Here is a 20,200-nt window from a genome sequence, read left to right on the forward strand (position 1 = left end):
TACTGTCTCACTCCTTCCTTGGGTAGAGGTGTTCAAAACTTTATTTGCCGATCTGTTCGAATCATTCCAGAATCTAGGGAATTTTGACAAATTAAATCAATTAAAACAGCATATCCACTATCTGTCAGCTTTAGTTCTAATAATGTTCCCAGTAACCTTCCCCTGATCAGTGTAATTGTTCAAGTTCCTTCTTCACTTCTACCTCTTGATTCACAAATATTTGAGATCTTATTTGTATCTTCAAGTGAAAATGGAGCAAAATATCTGTTCAGTTCATCCATGCATTTTTGTTTTGCATTATTAATTTCCTGAGCTTACTCTGTAGAGGACAACTGCTCACTTTACTCACACTTACTTTCATTTTTTAAATATCTGTAGAAACTCTTACCAGAGGTAATTATATTATTAGCTAACTTTCTGTAAAACTCTAATTTCTCCCTGTGCTTTTTAGTCATTCCAAACTTCAGACTTGCCACAAATCTTCATGAATTTGTACACTTTCTTTCAATTTTATACTCTCTTTAACTTCCATTGTTTTAACTATGGATAGTGTGTCCTTCCCCTAGCTATTTCTTTTTGACTGGAATGTATCATTACTGAATTTTATTAATGATCTCCTAATATTTCAGCCAAACCACCTCTGAGTCAGTCCTTAAATTAATTTCTGTGTTCACTTTAACTAGCTGTGCCTTGATGACCTCGTTAATTGCTTTTATTTATGTCTTAAATATGAGTCTTAGACTTACTTTACCCTCCTTCAAATAAAATGTCAAATTCAATCATGACTTCTACTAAATGGCCCTTTTACTCTGAGATAATTAATTAAATTTGTCCTGTACGTTTTCAGATCTAGAATTGTGTGCTCTGTTTGGTTTTAGAATGTTTAGCGCTAAGAACATGTCCCGAAAACACTGAATTCTTCCAAGCTACCTTTGCCAATCTGAGTAGATTGCCATGATTATCACTGTACTTTTCTCATATTTCTTCCTACATATCACATTCTGCAGCTTGGTTTGGAATCTATAAATAGTGTGTTTATTTGACTAGCTGCCTTTACTATTTCTTCTCTCTATCCAAATGGATTCCATATCTTGACCTTCAGAACTGTAGATCCCTCACTGGAATAATGTTTTCATTCTTAGTTAAGAGAACACTATCTCCATCCTTTCCTGGTTTCTTGTCTTTCTCAAATAAGACGTAGTTTGGATATTCAGCTCCCAGACATTGTCATCTTGCAGCCGTGCCTCAGAAGTGGCTATTGACTGCACATATATTTTTTTCTCTGTTTTGAAGTGCCAATTTATCTGTTTCATTATGAACACTAGTGAATTCAGATACTGAGTATTGAGTTCATCTTTTAACCATTTTCATAACCTCTAGTCTTACCTGGTGGCCATTATGCTGTGCCACTTCCTGCTATGTTCCAGTTATCATTTCTGTTATTGCTACCTTGTTGACTTGCCTTGTCCTCTCTCTTCAATTTATTTGATGTTTCCACACTTGATCCATTATCCATTCTGCTCCATTATGTAGTTTAAACCCTTTTGATTTGCCTAATTATACAACTCCTCTGGATATTGCACTCAGCATGGTTCTGTAAAGACTGTCCTTATGGTACAGCTTTCTCTTCCCCCGTATCGGTGGCTGTGCCGCATGAATTCAAAATACTTTCTCCCATACCAATCTTGGAGCCACACATTTAACTCCGATCTTATTTATCTAATTTCAATGCACTCACAGCTCAGGCCATAATCAGAGATTATTGCCTTTATGGCTCCTCTTGCTAATTTATCCCCAACTGCTCCCACACACTCAGCAGAACCTGTTTCCTTTTTCTACCTATGTCATTCATACCTACATAATAGAATCACTGAATCCCTACAGTGCATATAGAAGCCTTTTGGCCCATCAAGTCTGCACTGACACTCCTGAAGACCATCGCACCCGGACCCACTTCCCCACCCTATCCCTGTAATACTGCATTCAATGTGGCTCACCTGCCTAGTCTACACATCCCTGACTGTAACAGGGCAATTTAGCATAGCCAATCCACCTAAGCTGCACATCTTTGGACTGAGAAAGAAAACCATGAGAAAAGGAGAGAACAGGAAAACTCCGCATTAGTCACCCAAGTCTGAAAACGCACCTGGGTCCCTGGCTAACCAGCGTGCCACTTTGTTGCCCAGCATAAATCACAACAACTGGATCCTCCATCTTCTACTGCAAGTTTCTCAACAGCCCAGAGAAGATATCCTGGGAAAGCAACGTAGACCTCTGGACTATTGCTTTGTCTTCCTGTACCACAGTGCCATTTCTAGTTTGTTGCAACTCCTGCTCTTGTCCTTTGAATATAGAACCGTATAGCACAAGAATAGGCCCTTTGGCCCACAATGTTGTGTGGAACGTACGCCACATCAGAATAATCCGTTCTGCCTGCCCATGGTCCATATGCCTCCATTCCTTGCTTATTCATGTGCATAACTAAAAGCCTCTTAAACATCCTTATTTTATCTGCCTCCACCACTGTCCCTGGCAGCATATTCCAGGCACATACCACGGTGTAAAAGCCTTTCCCCTCAACACTCTCTTTTGAACTTTCCCCTGCTTACTTTAAATGCATTCCCTCTAGTATTAGACATTTCAAGTCTGGAAAAAGGATTCTGACAGTCTGAAGTTGAAAGGAGCAGAGATATCTTGCTACGATTGCACAGGGCTTTGGTGAGACCACATCTAGACTAATGCGACAGGCTTTGGTCCCCTCATCTGAGGAAGGATGTTTTGGCTATGGAGGGAGTGCAATAAAAGTTTACCAAATTGATTCCTGGGATGGTAGGACTGTTGTGTGAAGAGAGACTGGTTTGGTTAGAACTAGATTCGCTACTGTTTAGAAGAACCAGAGAAGATCTCATAGAAGCCTCTAAAATTCTAACAGGGTTAAATACGTTAAGTGAAGCAAGGGATGTTCCAGATGGTCGTGGAGTCCAGAATCAGGGGTCACAGCCTAAGGATACAGGATAGGCCAATTAGGACTGGGATAAGGAGAATTATTTTCATCCAGAAAATGGTCAGTCTGTGGAACTCTGTTACAAAAAGTGATTGAGGCCAAACCATTGAATGTTTTCTGGAAGGAGTTAGACCAAGTTCTTAGGACCAGATTGATCAAAGGGTATGTAGCGAAAACAGGAATAGGATACCAAGTTGGGTGAACATATTGAATTGCAGAGCAGACTTGGACGGTTGAATGGTCTAAATCTGCTCTTTCTACGTTTCTTTGAAAGGCCCTCAAAGCTATTGTGAAGACTGAGGCTGTTCTACTTCTGCATCTTTGATCTCTTTACCTGCCCAAATCACGGTCACATCCTTTGTCTCTGACCATGAACCAAATTGGAAGAGTGCAGGATGGAAGAATAATTTACGAGGGGGCGCAGGTTTAGTGTGCAAGGGGCAAGGTTTAAAGGTGATGGACGAGGTACGGAGGATGCTGGATGCCTGGAACTTGCTGCCGCAGGAGGTTATGGAAGCAGATACGATAGTAACTTTTAAAGGGCATCTTGACAAATATGTGAATAGGATGGGAATAGAGGGATACAGTCCATGGAAGGGTTAGGGGATTTTAGTTGTGATGGGCACCATGTCGGTGCAGGTTTGGAGGACTGAAGGGCTTGTTCTTGTGCTATAATTTTCTTTTGTTCTAAAGTATGTGACAGCTATCTGGTACAAAATATACAGATAACTACCCCTACCCACACCCACCCCCCTCCAGAAACCTGCATCCTGGTGGCTACAAAATGCATCAAGGCCATTACTTTGATTCAAGCCACAGATATTCCCTGCAGGTGTATTTGCCATAGATCATACTGGTGTCTACAAGCTAGCACATACTTCATCTCCCTGAGCATCCCTACCATTTTTTCCTCCTTTAAAACCTTTGATCAAGTCTTAGAACATAGAACATTACAGTGCAGAACAGGCCCTTCGGCCCTTGATGTTGTGCCGACCTGTGAACTAATCTGAGCCCATCCCCCTACACTATCCCATCATTATCCTTATAAATGCCCCTATGTGGCTGAGTTAACTACATTGGCAGGCAGGGCATTCCACGCCCTTACCACTCTGAGTAAAGAACCTGCCCCTGACATCTGTCTTAAATCTATCACCCCTCAATTTGTAGCTATGCCCCCTTGTACAAGCTGAAGCCATCATCCTCGGAAAAGGACTCTCACTGTCCACACTATCTAATCCTCTGATCATCTTGTATGTCTCTATTAAATCCTCTCTTAGCCTCCTTCTCTCCAATGAGAGCAGACCCAAGTCCCTCAGCCTTTCTTCATAGGGCCTGCGCTCCAGACCAGGCAACATCCTGGTAAATCTCCTCTGCACCTTTTCCAATGCTTCTACATCCTTCCTGTAATGGAGCGACCAGAACTGCAAGCAATATTCCAAATGAGGCCGCACTTTGGTTGCCTATCCTGATATCTCCTCACATGATTCAGTGTTGAATTCCATTTTGTCTACCTCTATGAACACCTTGAGATGTTTTATTACTCTGAGAGAGCTTTTTCACTACTTATTGGTGCTATTGTTTTTGTTTTAAATCAGACAGAGTAAGCTCATCCAAACATTACATGAGAACGAGAATGTTACAATTAGTTCAGTATCCAGAACCTGATCTGGTAGAAATCAGAAAAAATTCCTAAATGTACATAATTGGTAGTGAAGGTAATGATTGAAGAGTGGGGTATTGTTGAAATGATCTTTTTTGATTTGATACAACAGAGAAATACTGCAGATGCTGAAAATCTAAAATTCTGCTTCTTTCCACTGAAGCTTCATGATCTTCATTGACCATTGACTACCTGGCATAATTGTAGTGCCTTGGCAAAGTACAAATGTCATAATGTGTATGTTAATTTTTAATGTGTATTCATGTTGTTACTTTGTGTTCATGGATATACTTTAATTGCATGTTGTAAATCATTCAGAAATTCACCATCTATATTTCTTTATCTTGAAAAGGGTGATCAAGGGCCGCCTGGTGCTATCGGTCCTGCTGGTCCACCTGGCCCAGCTGTGAGTATTGTCTTCACTTTTTTAGACATATCTTGGACATGGGCCTTTTTTGCAAATGTTTGTGATTCCTGTTTTTGCTGAATAAACCCTTTCTAGCTGGAATAATTACTGGTCTGTACATTGTAAGTATCAAAACTGAGAAGTGATAATGGGAACTGCAAATGCTGGAGAATCCAAGATAATAAAATGTGAGGCTGGATGAACACAGCAGGCCCAGCAGCATCTCAGGAGCACAAAAGCTGACTTTTTGGGCCTAGACCCTTCATCAGAGAGGGGGATGGGGTGAGGGTTCTGGAATAAATAGGGAGAAAGGGGGAGGCGGACTGAAGATGGAGATAAAAGAAGATAGGTGGAGAGGAGAGTATAGGTGGGGAGGGTATAGGTCAGTCCAGAGAAGACTGACAGGTCAAGGAGGTGGGATGAGGTTAGTAGGTAGGAGATGGAGGTGTGGCTTGGGGTGGGAGGAAGGGATGGGTGGGAGGCAGAGACAGGTTGGACTGATTTTGGGGTGCAGTGGGTGGAGGGGAAGAGCTGGGCTGGTTGTGTGGTGCAGTGGGGGGAGGGGATGAACTGGGCTGGTTTTGGGATGCGGTGGGGGAAGGGGAGATTTTGAAGCTGGTCAAGTGCACATTGATACCATTGGGCTGCAGGGTTCCCAAGCGGAATAGGAGTTGCTGAGAATGTAGGTTTGCTTTTCCACTATATTATCAAAATCACCGATCTATCTAAAAATATAGAAATGGTGCCACTAAAATAACAAAATTGATTTTAAATGAATGTGCTAATGTGCCATTACAAGCACCATGTTGCATGAGTTCAATGCAATTTGTTGAAAATAAAATATTTTGTCAGATGAGAGTACTCATTTCAAGACCCAGTATGGGTCTTTTGCTCACAATTATTCATGCTGTAATAGGGGTATTTACTGTCAAGGACTAATGTCAAGAAAGTAAAGGCCATTAAAGTGTTTTAATCTTCGAGCATTATCACAGTTTAAGGTTTTGGTTTCACTATGGGACAGTGGATCAGAGGTAGACTGCTCGATCCCAGTGATGACACCACTTTGCTGACTGGCATAATTGTTGGTCAAATTGAAACTTCCGGAAAGTAGAGTCATAGAGTAGAGTAACACACCATCGAAACAGGCCCTTCGGCCCAAACTGGTCCATACTTACCATGGTGCACACTCAGCTAATTCCAACTGCCAAAATTTGGTCCATGTCCCTCGAAACCCTTCTCCTCCATGTACCTATCCAAATGATTTTTAAATGTTGCTATTGTATCTGCCTCAACCACTTTTTCCAGCAGCCCATTCATATACACGCACCACTCTGTGTGAAGTTGTCCCTCAGGTCCTCCTTAAATCCATGTCCTCTAGTTTTCAATTCTCCATTCCTGGGTAAAGACTATATGCATTCATCCTATCTATGTCCCTCATGATTTTATACACCTTAGAAAGGTCACTCATCATTCTCGTATGTTCTAAGGAATAAAGCCGTATCCTGGCCAACCTCTCTCTATAACTAAGGCCTACTAGTCCTAGCAACCTCCTCATAAATCTTCTTTGCACCCTTTTCAGTTTAAGTGTCATTCTTCTAACAGGGTGACCAAAACTATACCCAAAATTCCAAGTGCGGCCTTACCAACGATTTACACAATTTTAACATAATGTTCCAACTCCTAAGCTCAATGCCTCGGTCAATGAAGGCCTGCATGCTAAATGCCTTCTTCATCACCCTGTCCACTTGTGGTGCCACTTTCAACAAACTATGCACTTGTACTCCTAGGTTCCTCTGTTCCACAACACTCCTCAGGACCTCATCATTTACTGTTTAAGTCCTACCTTGGTTTGACTTTACAAAGTACAACACCTCACACTTATAAATATTGAATTGCATTTGCCCATCCTTAGCCCACTTCCTCATCTGATCAAGATTCCTCTGTAATTATTGATAACCTTCTTCGCTATCAACAATACCTCCTAATTTTGTATCATCTGCAAACTTAATAATTGTGCCTTTGTACATTCACAACCAGATCATTTCTGTAAATAACAAATAACAAAGGTCCCAGTACTGACCCTCTGGCACAACACTAGTCACAGTCCTCCAGTCCGAGAAACAACCTTCAACCATCACCCTCTGCTTCCTTATATTGAGTTAATTTTAAATCCAATTAGCTAACTCTCACTGTATCCCTTGCAACCTAACTTTCATGACGAGCCTGCTGTGAGGGATCTTGTCAAAGGCCTTACTAAAGTTCACAAATCACAGTTTTGTGAAGGGTAGGTCGTGCCTCTCAAAGCTTATTAAGTTCTTTGAGAAGGTGCCTAAATAGGTGGATGAGGGTAAAGCGGTTGATGTGGTGTGTATGGATGTCAGTAAATGGTTTGATAAGGTTTCCCACAGTAGCCTATTGCAGAAAGTTTGGAGGCATGGGATTGAGGTTGGTTTAGTGGTTTGGATCAGAAATTGGTTAGCTGGAAGAAGACAGAGGATGGTGGTTGATGGGAAATGTTCATCCTGGAGTTCAGTTATTAGTGGTGTACCGCAAGAATCTGTTTTGGGGCCACTGCAGTTTGTCATTTTTATAAATGAGGGCGTAGAAGGATGGGTTAGTAAATTTGCGGATGACACTAAAGTCGGTGGAGTTGCAGATAGTGCGGAAGAATATTGCAGGTTACAGAGGGACATAGATAAGCTGCAGAGCTGGGCTGAGAGGTGGCAAATGGAGTTTAATGCAGACAAGTGTGAGGTGATTCAGTTTGGAAGGAGTAACATGAATACAGATTATTGGGCTAATGGTAAGATTCTTGGTGGTGTGGACGAGCAGAGGAATCTCGGTGTCCATGTGCATAGATCCCTGAAAGTTGCCACCCAAGTTGATAGGGTTGTTAAGAAGGCGTACGGTGTGTTCGGTTTTATTGGTAGAGGGATTGTGTTTCGGAGCCATGAGGTCATGTTGCAGCTGTACGAAACTCTGGTGTGGCTGCACCTGGAGATTGCATACAGTTCTGGTTGCCACATTATAGGAAGGATGTGGAAGCATTGGAAAGGGTGCAGAGGGGACTTACCAGGACGTTGCCTGGTATGGAGGGACGGTCTTTTGAGGAAAGGCTGAGGGACTTGAGGTGTTTTCATTAGAGAGAAGAAGGTTAAGCGACGACTTAATAGAAACGAACAAGATGATCAGAGGATTAGATAGGGTGGACAGTGAGAGCCTTTTTCCTTGGATGCTGATGGCTAGCACGAGGAGACATAGGTTTAAATTGAGGTGTGATATAGGACAGATGTCAGAGGTAGGCTCTTTACTCAGAGTAGTAAGGGCGTGGAATGCCCTGCCTGCAACAGTAGTAGACTCGCCAACTCTAAGGGCATTTAAATGGTTGTTGGATTATCATATGGATGATAAAGGAATAGTGTAGGTTAGAAGGGCTTCAGATTGTTTTCACTGGTCGGTGCAACATTGAGAGCTGAAGAGCCTGTATTATACTGTTACGTTCTATGTTCTATCTAGACAACATCTACTGCCCGACCTTGTTGGTTTCTTGCTAATACTTGAAGCAACATTTGAACGAATTTCAAGAGACACCGGTTTATTGTAATGGACTTCTTTTTAAATCACTGGGCCAGCATGTATTTCCTATCCCTAAATACCCAGAAAACATTTAAGAGTCATTTCAATGACTTTGGGATTACATGTAGACTCAAAGATTTCCTTCCCAAAAGTATAGAACCAGATGGGTTTTTACAGCAGTTTGAATGTTTTTATGAAATTCGACGCACTATCTGCCACACTGGGTTTCAAACCCATATCCTGGAAAGTTAGTCTGGGGTCAGAGATAATGGGAACTGCAGATGCTGGATAATCCGAGATAACTAAGTGTGGAGCTGGTTGAACACAACAGGCGAAGCAACATCTTTAGGAGCACAAAAGCTGATGTGTCGGGCATAGACGCTTCATGAAGGGTCTGGGACTTTAGATTGACAGTTTAGTGAAATTTTCACTAGACCACAGCCCCCACCTCCCCAGTACAGCTGGTGTGAAACGCTATTGCAAGGCATTTCCAAGGAAGGCACAATTGGGGATTGGCAAAATTATAAAAATTGGAATCAAAACCCTGACATTTTGAACAATTTGGTCCCGTAACCGGTGATTAGCAATGAAAGGAAAAGATAACTCCTTTTATCATGAGGCATTATCACAATGTGACAGTTGTGTCACCCATTGATCCCACAAGCCATCGCCCTGCTTGTCACTCATATAGCATGGAACTGGAGAAACCAATGTGGAGCCAGTGAACCTCCAGATTTGTGGCACCTTTAATCCATCCTTGGACCTTAATCACCTTTGAAAATCTTGCTGACAGTTTTCAGTTACACCATTTCCACTGGTGTCTCGTGGAACATGGGGATGTGGGAGTTGCGGGGATTTGTGGTTAGAGGGAAGGGTGCAGGTTGTAGAGAGTAGTGGGTTAAGAATCTCACCTGTCTATGCCACTCTTCTGGGAAAGTTTTGTTGTATTAAAGCAATTGGCATAATGTAGCTAGAACCGTTAACAGCATAGTTCTGTACTGCAAGTAAGGGGGAAGTCCCCATCAATGGTTCTATTTACTCCTTGCTAGGCAGTATTTATACAGCAACAGCAGAGCCACATCACAGTAGATTGACCTGAAAGAGCTCACTGTTCCTGAGGAATTTAAACGGCAGGCAAAAAATAAAATCACGTTCAAGTGAGCTGAAACAGACAAGGCCAGAAAGACTGCTGATCAATTTTAAAATATATGATAAATTAATTCACTGCTGAAAGATTGAGAATAATTTTCAAAACCAGCAGCAGTGAAAACAATATATTCTGTAATCTTTTGGGGTGATATAAAAAGGGCATAAATAATGTTAATTTTTTTGAATAATGATAGCTCTCATTCTAAATGATAGATGATATTTCCAACACAAATATTTAATTCCATGACTTCCTTTGCGTCCTCCTGAGCATTGTAGGGTCCCGTTGGTGATATTGGCTATCCTGGTCTTCCGGGTCCAGCTGGTTTGCCGGGTGCTAAAGGCGATCGGGTAAGAAACGTCTTTTTATACACAAAGCTCAGGAATAAATCAGAACCTTAAGTTACCCTCCGACACTCAGGAAGTTCTGTGTTGCAGTTGTGATTCAAAGCTGTGCATTTGTGGAGATCAAAGGAGAATCAAAGCGATGGAGGTAGTTGGGCATCTGGTTTAGGGATGGTGTGAGAGTGACAAGGATGGGAAGTTTAAGTGAGAAAGAGAGAGAAGGAGATCCTTATGATTATGCTTAATGCTTTGAACAGTTTGAATTTCTTAATACATGTGTAATTTTCTAATTTCACTAAGAAGTACTTTAGTGAAATGAGGATTTTTGTTGATTCTTCTCTTCTCACAAACATTAACTCTCAATGAAAATGGACACAAGTAGTCATACTGGGACCAAAATTCTTATCCTTCGTAAAATGCAGAATTTCCCAATTTTTCTTTCTGTTGTTGAGATTAAATGAACTATTAACACCAGGATGTAACATGCATTGGCTTGAAAAAAAAGTCAGTATTTAAGCAATAAATATTCTTCAACACTTCTTAGTGAGTGTATCTATGAGAATGTTCTGTAGTAGTTTGAACAATAGATGAACGTAGCACAGCAAGGAAACTACTAACACATTATGTATGTGCTAGATCTTTGCCAGAATGATCTAAAACTAAACCATAGCATTGTGTTCTTCCAGAGAACTGTGTGTTCTACTGTATCAGAAATAATGGGAACTGCAGATGCTGGGCAATCCAAGATAATAGAGTGTGAAGCTGGATGAACACAGCAGGCCAAGCAGCATCTCAGGAGCACATGCATGTGCTCCTGAGATGCTGCTTGGCCTGCTGTGTTCATCCAGCTTCACACTCTGTTATCTGTGTGTTCTACTGTCATTTGTTTACTCTTCCGTTATAAAAGATGTGACGATTTGTGCCTCAGCTTCTCGCTGTGTTTAAGCAGCCCCCATTCCAACAACACTACATGCAAAGAGATTTCTCCTTGCTTTTTCCACTCATGACTGATGAACATTCTCATCACTAAAACAAGAGCCAGGAGGAATTGACCTTTCCTCTGTCACCCAAGTAAAAATGCCTTATTGTTTTAAAAATCTCAAATTTCCACTTAATCTTCTCTACTTGAAGTAACAGCAGATCTTTCCATTACTTATATCATCACTGTGAAATAACGCTGCAGGCTCTCAATGTCTTTGTAGTCCTTTGCAGTATAGGCTGTCCAATACAGTATTTAATATTCCCTGTCCGCTAACTACTTAGTGCAGACCTATTATAATTACTTCCTGCCTTTATTCAAAATATCGTTGGCCTTTTTCAGTGATTTTATTTGCCTGCTTTCACAGATTTAGAAATTTAATTCTGTTTGGTTTAGGTTCCTACTCCTATAAATCCTTCAACTACATCTTTCTATTGAGTAGATTCTCCTGTTTCATATTTTCCTCAAAACCATATTACTTTATGTCCTCACAATTTGCTAAAATCATTGTCTTATTCTGGAACTATATCGATAAATTCAGAAGTTGTACCCACATCAAAATCTTCCATTAACCTTTAGAAGAAAAGCAGACCCATTTAGAACAAAGAGATGTTTTCTTTCTCTCAGCGAATTCTGCAACTTTGGAACTCTCTGCCTCAGAAGGTGGTGGGGTCACCGAATATTTTTAAAACAGGTGAATAAATTCTTGTTTGACCAGGGAATGAAGTATGAATATAAGAACTATGAGTAGGAGTGAGCAGTTCAGTCCCTCAGGACTGCTCCATCATTCAATACTACTATGGGTGAACTCCTTCGTCTTCAAATGCACTTTCCTGTCCCTCTCCATAACCCTGTCAACTGGTTATTCTACAGAATCATGACCCTTTGAGAGAAATAATTCCTCCCCATCTCTGTTTTAAATCTGTTACCCCTTAGCCTCTCGTTCTGTGGAAAGATCCAACTGATGTTGGCTTTGTCGACCTTTTTAGTATCTCATTTATCTCAAATAAATCTCCTTTCATTCTTCTGAACCCTAACGAAGCCATGGGAATGTGAAATTTGACATGTAAACAGATCCAATGTGATTTTATTGATTGGTGGAAGAGGCTCGTGATGTAGTGGTTTATATCTGCTCCGGTTATATATCTTTGTATCATCCAGTACTCACCACTGGAGTACTTCAGTTCCAATTCTTTCATCGAATCAAAAGACCGATCTACTGGAAATTTTTTGTCCGTGCTCCAATTTTTCTGTTGCACCATAATTCCAGTTCCTTCTGTGAGATACCTTCTCAGTTCCATTCAATCAGCCTGCTTATTCTGTGTCTGCTACAAAAAATGAGTACTGGGTCACTTAACAGGGCCTGAGTTATCTCATTTCATGAAGGACAAAATGGCTAACCACCCACGTTGTGCCTAAAAAATACGTACAGTGTAAGAGTTGAAAGTGCTGGTGACCCTCAACCTTTTTAGAGGTTTATGACTGCTCGCTGGAGCAGGTGGGACTTGAACCAGGCTTCCTCGCCAGAGGTGGGGACCCTACCACTGCACTACAACAGCATTAAATAATGTCTATTATGTGGACCCTGAGCCTTCGCACTGACACATTATATTGGGCTGCATGATATTAGCTTCCTATAATTTGTCCCCTGAGGAATATATGTTTCTCCCACTTCCTGATGATTTCAAACAAAGTAACTTGCCCATGATGGAGGCTCAGTGAAGCAGAGAACCCAAGATGACAGTCATTCACAAAAGTACCAAATACCAAATTGATATTAACGTTAAAAAATTAATTGGATAAATACTGGTGGGGCCAAAGATTTGCAGGGCTATGTGGAAATAGTGGAACAGTGGGCCTCACTAGGTTGGTGATTCTAAAAACAAGCAATGCAATGATGAGCTGAATGGTACTTTTTTTGGCATCATTCTGTGATACTCAGGCTCTTAGAATGGTTACAGTGCAGAAGGTGGCCATTCAGCCCAACCTGTCTGTACTAGTTCTTTGAATGAGCAAATCACTTTATACTCTCTCTGCAAATGGTTCCTTTTCAATTAGCAGTCTAATTCCTTTTGAATACTCCAAATGAAACTGCCTCCATCACATTCAAAAGGCAGAGAACCACCCACAATGTGAAATAATGTTTTTCAAATAACTTTTCCTGCTTTTACCAATTATTTTAAATCTGTGCTGTCTTGTTCTTGATCCTTTCATGAGTGGGTTCTCTTTCTGTATTCTGTCCAAACCACTCCAGGTGCACTACCACTGCACCTTGATCAGGTCTACTGTCCTTATTCCTTTCTCTGAGGAAACCAGGTTAAAATTCTCATACCCCGAGCAAATCTTTTCTACACTCTCCCTAGTGTCTTCACACCCTTCCTACAGTGTGACACCCAGAAGTGGATGTAATACTCCAGATGATTTGAACCAAAGTGTTAAATAAGAGCAACATTGAATCATCAAATCCCAACAACGTGGAAACAGGCCCTTCAGGCCAACAAGTCCAACATGATTTCCTTTCTCTTGTACTATATAGCTTGATTAATACAGCCTGGAATACAGGTTGTTATATTGTTAGTCAGGAGGTATGGGATACAGGGTGATTTGGCTGTCTGGATTCAGAATTGGTTGGCTGACAGGAGGCAGAGAGTGGTTGTAGATGGTAAGTAGTCTGCCTGGAGGTCAGTGCTGAGTGGTGTCCCGCAGGGCTCTGTTCTTGGGCCTCTGCACTTTGTAGTTTTTATAAATGACTTGGATGAGGAGGTTGAGGGATGGGTTAGTATGTTTGCTGATGACACAAAGGTTGGAGGTGCTGTTGATAGTATCAAGAGCTATTGACAGAATGCAGAGCTGGGCTGAGAAATGGCAGATGGAGTTCAGCCTGGATAAATACGAAGTAATGCATTTTGGAAGGTCGAACTTAAATGCTGAATATAGGATTAAAGGCAGGATTCTCGGCAGTGTGGAGGAACAGCGGGATCTTGGTGTTCAAGTGCATAGCTCCCTCAAAGTTGCCATCCAGGTGGATAAGGTTGTTAAGAAACCATATGATGTTTTGGCTTTCATTAACAGGGGGATCGAGTTTAAGAGCTGCGAGGTTATGCTGCAGCTCTACAAAACCCTGGTGAGACCACACTTGGAATACTGCGTCCAGTTCTGGTTGCCCTATTATAGGAAAGATGTGGAGGCTTTGGAGATGGTGCAAATTAGGTTTACCAGGATGCTGCCTGGACTGGAGGGTTTGTCTTATGAGGAGATGTTGACTGAGCTTGGACTTTTCTCTCTGGAGAGAAGGAGGAAGAGAGGTGACCTGATCGCGGTGTAGAGGGTAATGAGAGGCATGGATAGAGTTGATAGCCAGAGACTTTTCCCCAGGGCAGGATTGACTGCCACGAGGGGCCATAGTTTTAAGGTGTTAGGAGGAAGGTATAGAGGAGACGTCAGAGGGAGGTTCTTCACCCAGACAGTTGTGAGCGCATGGAATAGTTTACCAGTGGTAGTCGTGGAAGCGGAATCATTAGTGACATTTAAGCGACTGCTGGACATGCACATGGACAGCAGTGAATTGAGGGGAATGTAGGTTAGGTTATTTTATTTTTGGATTAGGATTATTCCATGGCACAACATTGTGGGCCGAAGGGCCTGTACTGTGCTGTACTGTTCTATGTTCTGTGTTCTATTACCACTAAATCACATGTATTTTCCAGTTAAGTAAATTACATGCAATGCCTGGCAAAGGCATTGCAGGTCACTGAGTTTTTTTTGCCATATATTAACCCTCTACTAGTAAAGGATTGTGTTTTCCAATTGATATGTTGACGTGCAAAATCCATAAAGGGTCAAACCAGCCCTTCCTTTATTTTCTAATCAACTCATTCAGAGCTGTCATTGCACACCTCTGGACCAAGTTGGACTTGAACCCAAGTCTCTGGCTCAGAGGTAGGGATACTATCTCTGCACTACAAGAGTCATACAAACCAGCCCCTTTTATTCGTCAAACTTCTCAAGAACCTCTTGGATCCTGTTCCCAAATTCTTTATCTATGGATATTTTCTAATCAACCCATGCAGAGATTTTATAATACACCTCTGGATCAGGTGGGAACTGAACTCAGGCCTTCTGGCTCTGAGGTAGAGACGTTACCACTGCACCACAGGAGCCTTGCAAACCATCCCTTTTTTAACATACACAAAATAGCCTTAAATGTATGCTCCAGTGAGCATCAGCTTCTCTCTATTATGTCTAGAGTATGCTCTGTTTCATTTTTAAAGGAAACGTTATATGTAACATTGTCAAAGTTGTGCTTTATTAACTGATCCCTTAACCTGTCCTGTCATTTTTGATGGCTTGTACACACACCTAGCCAGGTTTGACTGCTGTTGCGCCTTTTTTAGAGTTGTGGCCTTGATATTGTCTCTCTATGTTCTGTCTACTATAATTAATCACTTCATATTGAATGTCATCTGCTATATATCTGGCCAGTCTAACAACTAGTCAATGACTTTTTGAAGTTATAAACCGATCTCCTTGCTGTTTGCAACGTCCAAAAAATATCCTCGACTGCTCCTCTCTTTTCCTCCTACTCGGCCAATTTTATACCCATGTTGCTGCTGTCCTTTTTTTAATATGAGCCATATTCTCAAGTCTGATATATGGTACTGAATCGTATGCCCTTTGGGAGCCCATGTATGCCATATCAACTGCATCATTCTCATCAATTCAGTCCAAGTTAAAACAACATAATTTTCCTTAGGAAATCTATGCCAGCTTTGTTTCATTAACGTCTTTGTCCATGTGACTGTTAATTTTGCTCCAAATTACTGTTTTCAGAAGTTTATTCAACACTGAGGTTTGCTAAGCTTACCCTGCCACCCATTTTATGAACAGAGGTGTAACTTTTGCAATTTTGTGGGTTTCTGGTATTACTTACAATTATGAGGAAGATTGAAAAATTATGACCAATGTTTCCTCAATTCCCACTCTCATTTCATTTCCCTGAATATATTTGGATACATCTCCTCTTGAAGAACAGACAGCTTTTCTGAATCCTCCTCCCTACCAATATTACAACTTTTTTATGTCCTCTCCTTTCTCCATGGCCTGAGTAGTATCTTTTTTTGCCTCCTACAGACTTTGCTCTGTGAGAAAGATCCATGTTCTTAGCTGGGAGATTTGCTGGTCTTACCCACCTCTGTTACTGCCGCAGTGGTACTTCACAGCCTTCCATTTTGCTAAACTCATTCAATTGAAATTACAAATTGGGATCATAAATTTGACACTTGGAAGAATTCTGCATCTTGACTCTATATATGGGTTGGCATGATTCTTAGTGGCAAATAGCTTATTGGGCTCAGGACATACACAATGCCCATTTAGAAGAGCTGTGGACCTCGAGGAGGTGCCTGTTTGGAGCTAGAAGCACAAGCAGGTGGCAGCCATTTTGGGGTCACTTGCAGCCTTGCAGAGGAGAGTAGGCAGCTCTTCGGAAGGACATGGTGGTTTAAGGACAGCAAAAAGTAGTTATGGTTGCCACGTTGCAGTACAGTTGACTCCTTAAAACCATGTAAACTAAAATTTAAATGGACATGGCATTTCTTTTGCCCCAACATGTGTACATAAACATGTCTCAGACTGTTTGACTTGATTTGGTAAAACAAATAAAAATCTCAATCAGTTCTAGCCAGGCCTTTTAATTTCCTTCAGACCTTTAAGAGGCAGTTACATGCTGGTGAGTCCCATTCCTTTCCCCCGCAGAACCTCCAAAAATGATAAGCTGGTGAGCCACAGATCTGGGAACACAGTTTTCAAATCCTGCCCACAACCACAGCTGCTCCCAATCCCTGTCACTGACAATCGGAAGTTGGTCCTTTGACTCAAATCATACAGGGACTGTGTGTCACAAAGCGGGATCACAATGAGCACCAGGAATACGCTGTGGGCTAGTGGCTGTGGACTTCACGGCAGTAGAGATGTGCGTTTTGTTGGAATCCTAAGTGATTGTTGTTGTGGCTGGGTTACCACCTCCAAAAACAGCAAACAGATCCTTTGGCAGGGCCTCCAGCTCTATCACTGAGTCTGTTGCAACCAAAAAGCTCACTTCCATTATTGCCTGCATCTTAACTTTCCCTTTCACCCCAACTGCCGTCTTTTTAAGAATTGCTTGCTCACCTCCATCTCTTGCTCTCCAGCCAATATGCAACATACCACAAGGCAGTAACAGTTCCCTCTGTACCCTTTCTTCATATCCATAATTCATTCACACTGAGAGAAAGAAGCTATCACTTCATCAAGCGTGCATTGAGTATAACGCCAGCTTGCTAAATCTGGGCTTAGATGTTGTCCTGTATTTGTTTATCTTTATTTCTCTCTCAGGAAATTTAGTGTTTTCTACCTGTCTCTTTATACATCAGATTAGCTATCTATTCCTCTGAATTAATGTTTTCCAATCTGGAAAATCTGTTTCACTTATTGTTATATTGTTTGCTTGTTTTCAGGGTGCTGTAGGTTTGTCTGGTGGTAAAGGTGAACAAGTAAGTTCTTGGTTTGAATTGTATTAAAATTATGATGCAGTCCCTTTAATATTTATGTTAAAATATTACGCATTGATTTTTAACGTGTTAAAACAAATCTCTTCAGGGTCCTGCTGGTGCAGAGGGTATTGATGGCCCCAAGGGTGAGATGGTAAGAAATGGCAATGATTATAATTAAAAATACTTCTTGTCTCAATAGCAATTGCAGCTGTCTGTTTTTAGTGATGAGATTGTGGGGACTTTCCTTTGTGGCTGTAAGTGATAGCCAGGCAATTTACCTTCCTATTGTAAAGTAGAAAAATCCTGTGTGTATCTCTACATTCTAAGAAATACAATGTGCGTGTGTTTGCAATTAAGACAAGGATTAGCCTAGTAAATAATTTAGTCATGTGGTGCTGCTGTGGCACACGCTGATTGAACAGCATCACTGATGGAAACAAAATGGTACTGCAGCCAGTTGCAGAGTTCTTCCTCAAAAAGACAACTCTTTACTGCCTATTTAGTCAGTTTTGTAGTGGTTTCACAACATGAAAAACAAAACAATAAATGAATAACTGTACCCACTGAAGAGCATATTAAATGTAATATCCTTGATCCTCTTCAATGCAGAGTTCTATAGTGTTCTGCACAGAAATAGGCCATTCAGCCCCTTTGTTCTGTGCTGGTTTTTGTAACCTTGACAAGCCATTTGCCATCTCATCAGTGTGCCCTCCCATTTCTATCAATTGGGAATTCAGGGGAAATTGCTTTAGCTATTGAATAGCTAAAATTTGGAAATTGCTGCTACAGGGAATGGTTGAGGCAGAAATATGTTTCAGCAGACTTCAGATGAGTTACATGAGGGAGAAGGGTATAAAGAATTATACAGGGGTCATAGCTGCCAACTGCCTACTCCTCTTCTGTGGCTACATTTGTGCCTGGGTGTCCAGGGAGAGGAAGCATGCAATGTCTACCAACACTCTCAATGCTTTCAAGGAAAGCTGGGCACCACAGCGAGCTGGAGTGCTTTTACTCCCCTTCTAACTCCATTTTGATTTATCCCTCCCCCTCTCTCCCTACTTCTCCTTCACCTTTAATGGCCTGCATTGCCTTTTATCATCTGTGAAGATGGGTCACTGGACCTGAAACATTAACTCTGCTTTCTCTCCATAGAAGTTTTACTGGTGGTGGTTAGTAGATGAAAAAGTACCATGACTTAGTGATAGAGAGAAAAAAAAACAACTGTTTGTGTGTAAGAGCACTTGTAGATGTGAAAAAAGAATGATGCCAAATCACAGGAAGATGAGGAGGGTTGACAGATGTCATTTGAATTGTGTGCCTGTTTACGTGTGATGCAGCCACAATATAAGATGAGAAAGTGAATCAAAATACACCTGTATTCAAGAGTATGCATTCAACTTTGTATCACTTTACAGATTGGCATGTTTTCAACATGCATATTCATTGCCAGTGAATAATATGTATTGGAAACTTATGCTGTTATGTCTTATTACTTCCATGATTTTTACAGCATCAGCAATGATTGCCATTATGCCTTTGTATAAAAATGCTGTCACAGTTGAATAAAGGCATCACACCTTGACAGTTGATGTATAGCTCACTTGTTCTTTCTTTATTTCTGTACAACCCCCTGCCTTGCTTTATTTTAGGGTGATCGAGGAAAGCCTGGTGCCAAGGGTGCTGTAAGTATTGTATACATTTCTGTTTCATGCCTTTCTTCATTATCACACTGTGAGCTGGGGATTTTTGGGTGACAGTGTCAGAGATTTTGAGACAATTTGATTGACCTACAAAACATTTGGATGATTGAATTCAGTCCAAGCATACAGGCAAACAGTTCAATAGAATAGGTTATCCAAAGAAGGTGTTACGGGGTTTGTGTTATTAAGTTGTAGTAGGTGTAGTTTGACTTGATCTGCTTCTGACTGTTACTTTAATTTTTTTTCTATTATTGGTTTGCAGGATCTTGTGAGGTTTTTCTCATTGAGTTTGTATGTGCTGTTGCTGTGTATGGGTTCATGCTGTGTATTTGCATTCTTTCATTTTGGAGGAGGAACAAGAGCCTCAGATTTTGCTTTTGTTGTCTGTTAATTCTCATCAAGAATTTCTGCTTTTTTTACATTAATGCATATTAAACTTATACATGTTGCAAGTACTTGTTTAGCGGTTGGTTAGACAACTGGTTTGTGATGTAGGGTGACATCAAAAGCTTGGGTACAATTCCTGCACTGGCTGAAGTTACCATAAGGACTGTCCTTTTTAATCTCTCCCCCTTGCTTGAGGTGTTGTGACCTTCAAGTTAAATCACCACCAGTCATCGCTGTCTAATGAGAGAGCAGTCCTATGATCCTCTAGGGTTATAGTGAATTGAACGGTTATTGTTATCTAACCTTATAGGTGCTGTTATATATATTGTAAATCTATACCTACCAAATGGAAGAAATAAATACCATTGAACAGCTGTTTTTTACACACTTGGCATGAATCAAATGTGTTTTTAACATTGAAATTTCAAGTGAGGTCAGCAGTACAGGCTGAACTCATAGAGCATTGC

The 20,200-nt window shown here is 41.1% G+C and overlaps 1 protein-coding gene across 2 annotated transcripts in view; it reads left to right on the forward strand.

Moving 5' to 3' along the window:
- Positions 1-20,200, forward strand: part of LOC125452713 (collagen alpha-1(IX) chain-like) — a 142,870-nt gene that overhangs the window by 97,191 nt on the left and 25,479 nt on the right. Inside the window, exons 23-28 of one of the 2 annotated variants that reach the window (XM_059645501.1) lie at positions 5,017-5,070; positions 10,072-10,143; positions 17,611-17,646; positions 17,753-17,797; positions 19,296-19,328; positions 19,609-19,967. In XM_059645501.1, coding sequence (XP_059501484.1) covers positions 5,017-5,070; positions 10,072-10,143; positions 17,611-17,646; positions 17,753-17,797; positions 19,296-19,328; positions 19,609-19,737 — 369 coding nt within the window. In that variant the 3' untranslated portion in view covers positions 19,738-19,967. Of the gene's footprint in view, positions 1-5,016; positions 5,071-10,071; positions 10,144-17,610; positions 17,647-17,752; positions 17,798-19,295; positions 19,329-19,608; positions 19,968-20,200 lie in introns of those variants that run through there. The other variant, XM_059645500.1, reaches the window with a different exon arrangement.

This window comes from Stegostoma tigrinum, chromosome 4, assembly GCF_030684315.1.
Source record: "Stegostoma tigrinum isolate sSteTig4 chromosome 4, sSteTig4.hap1, whole genome shotgun sequence".
NCBI lineage: Eukaryota > Metazoa > Chordata > Chondrichthyes > Orectolobiformes > Stegostomatidae > Stegostoma > Stegostoma tigrinum.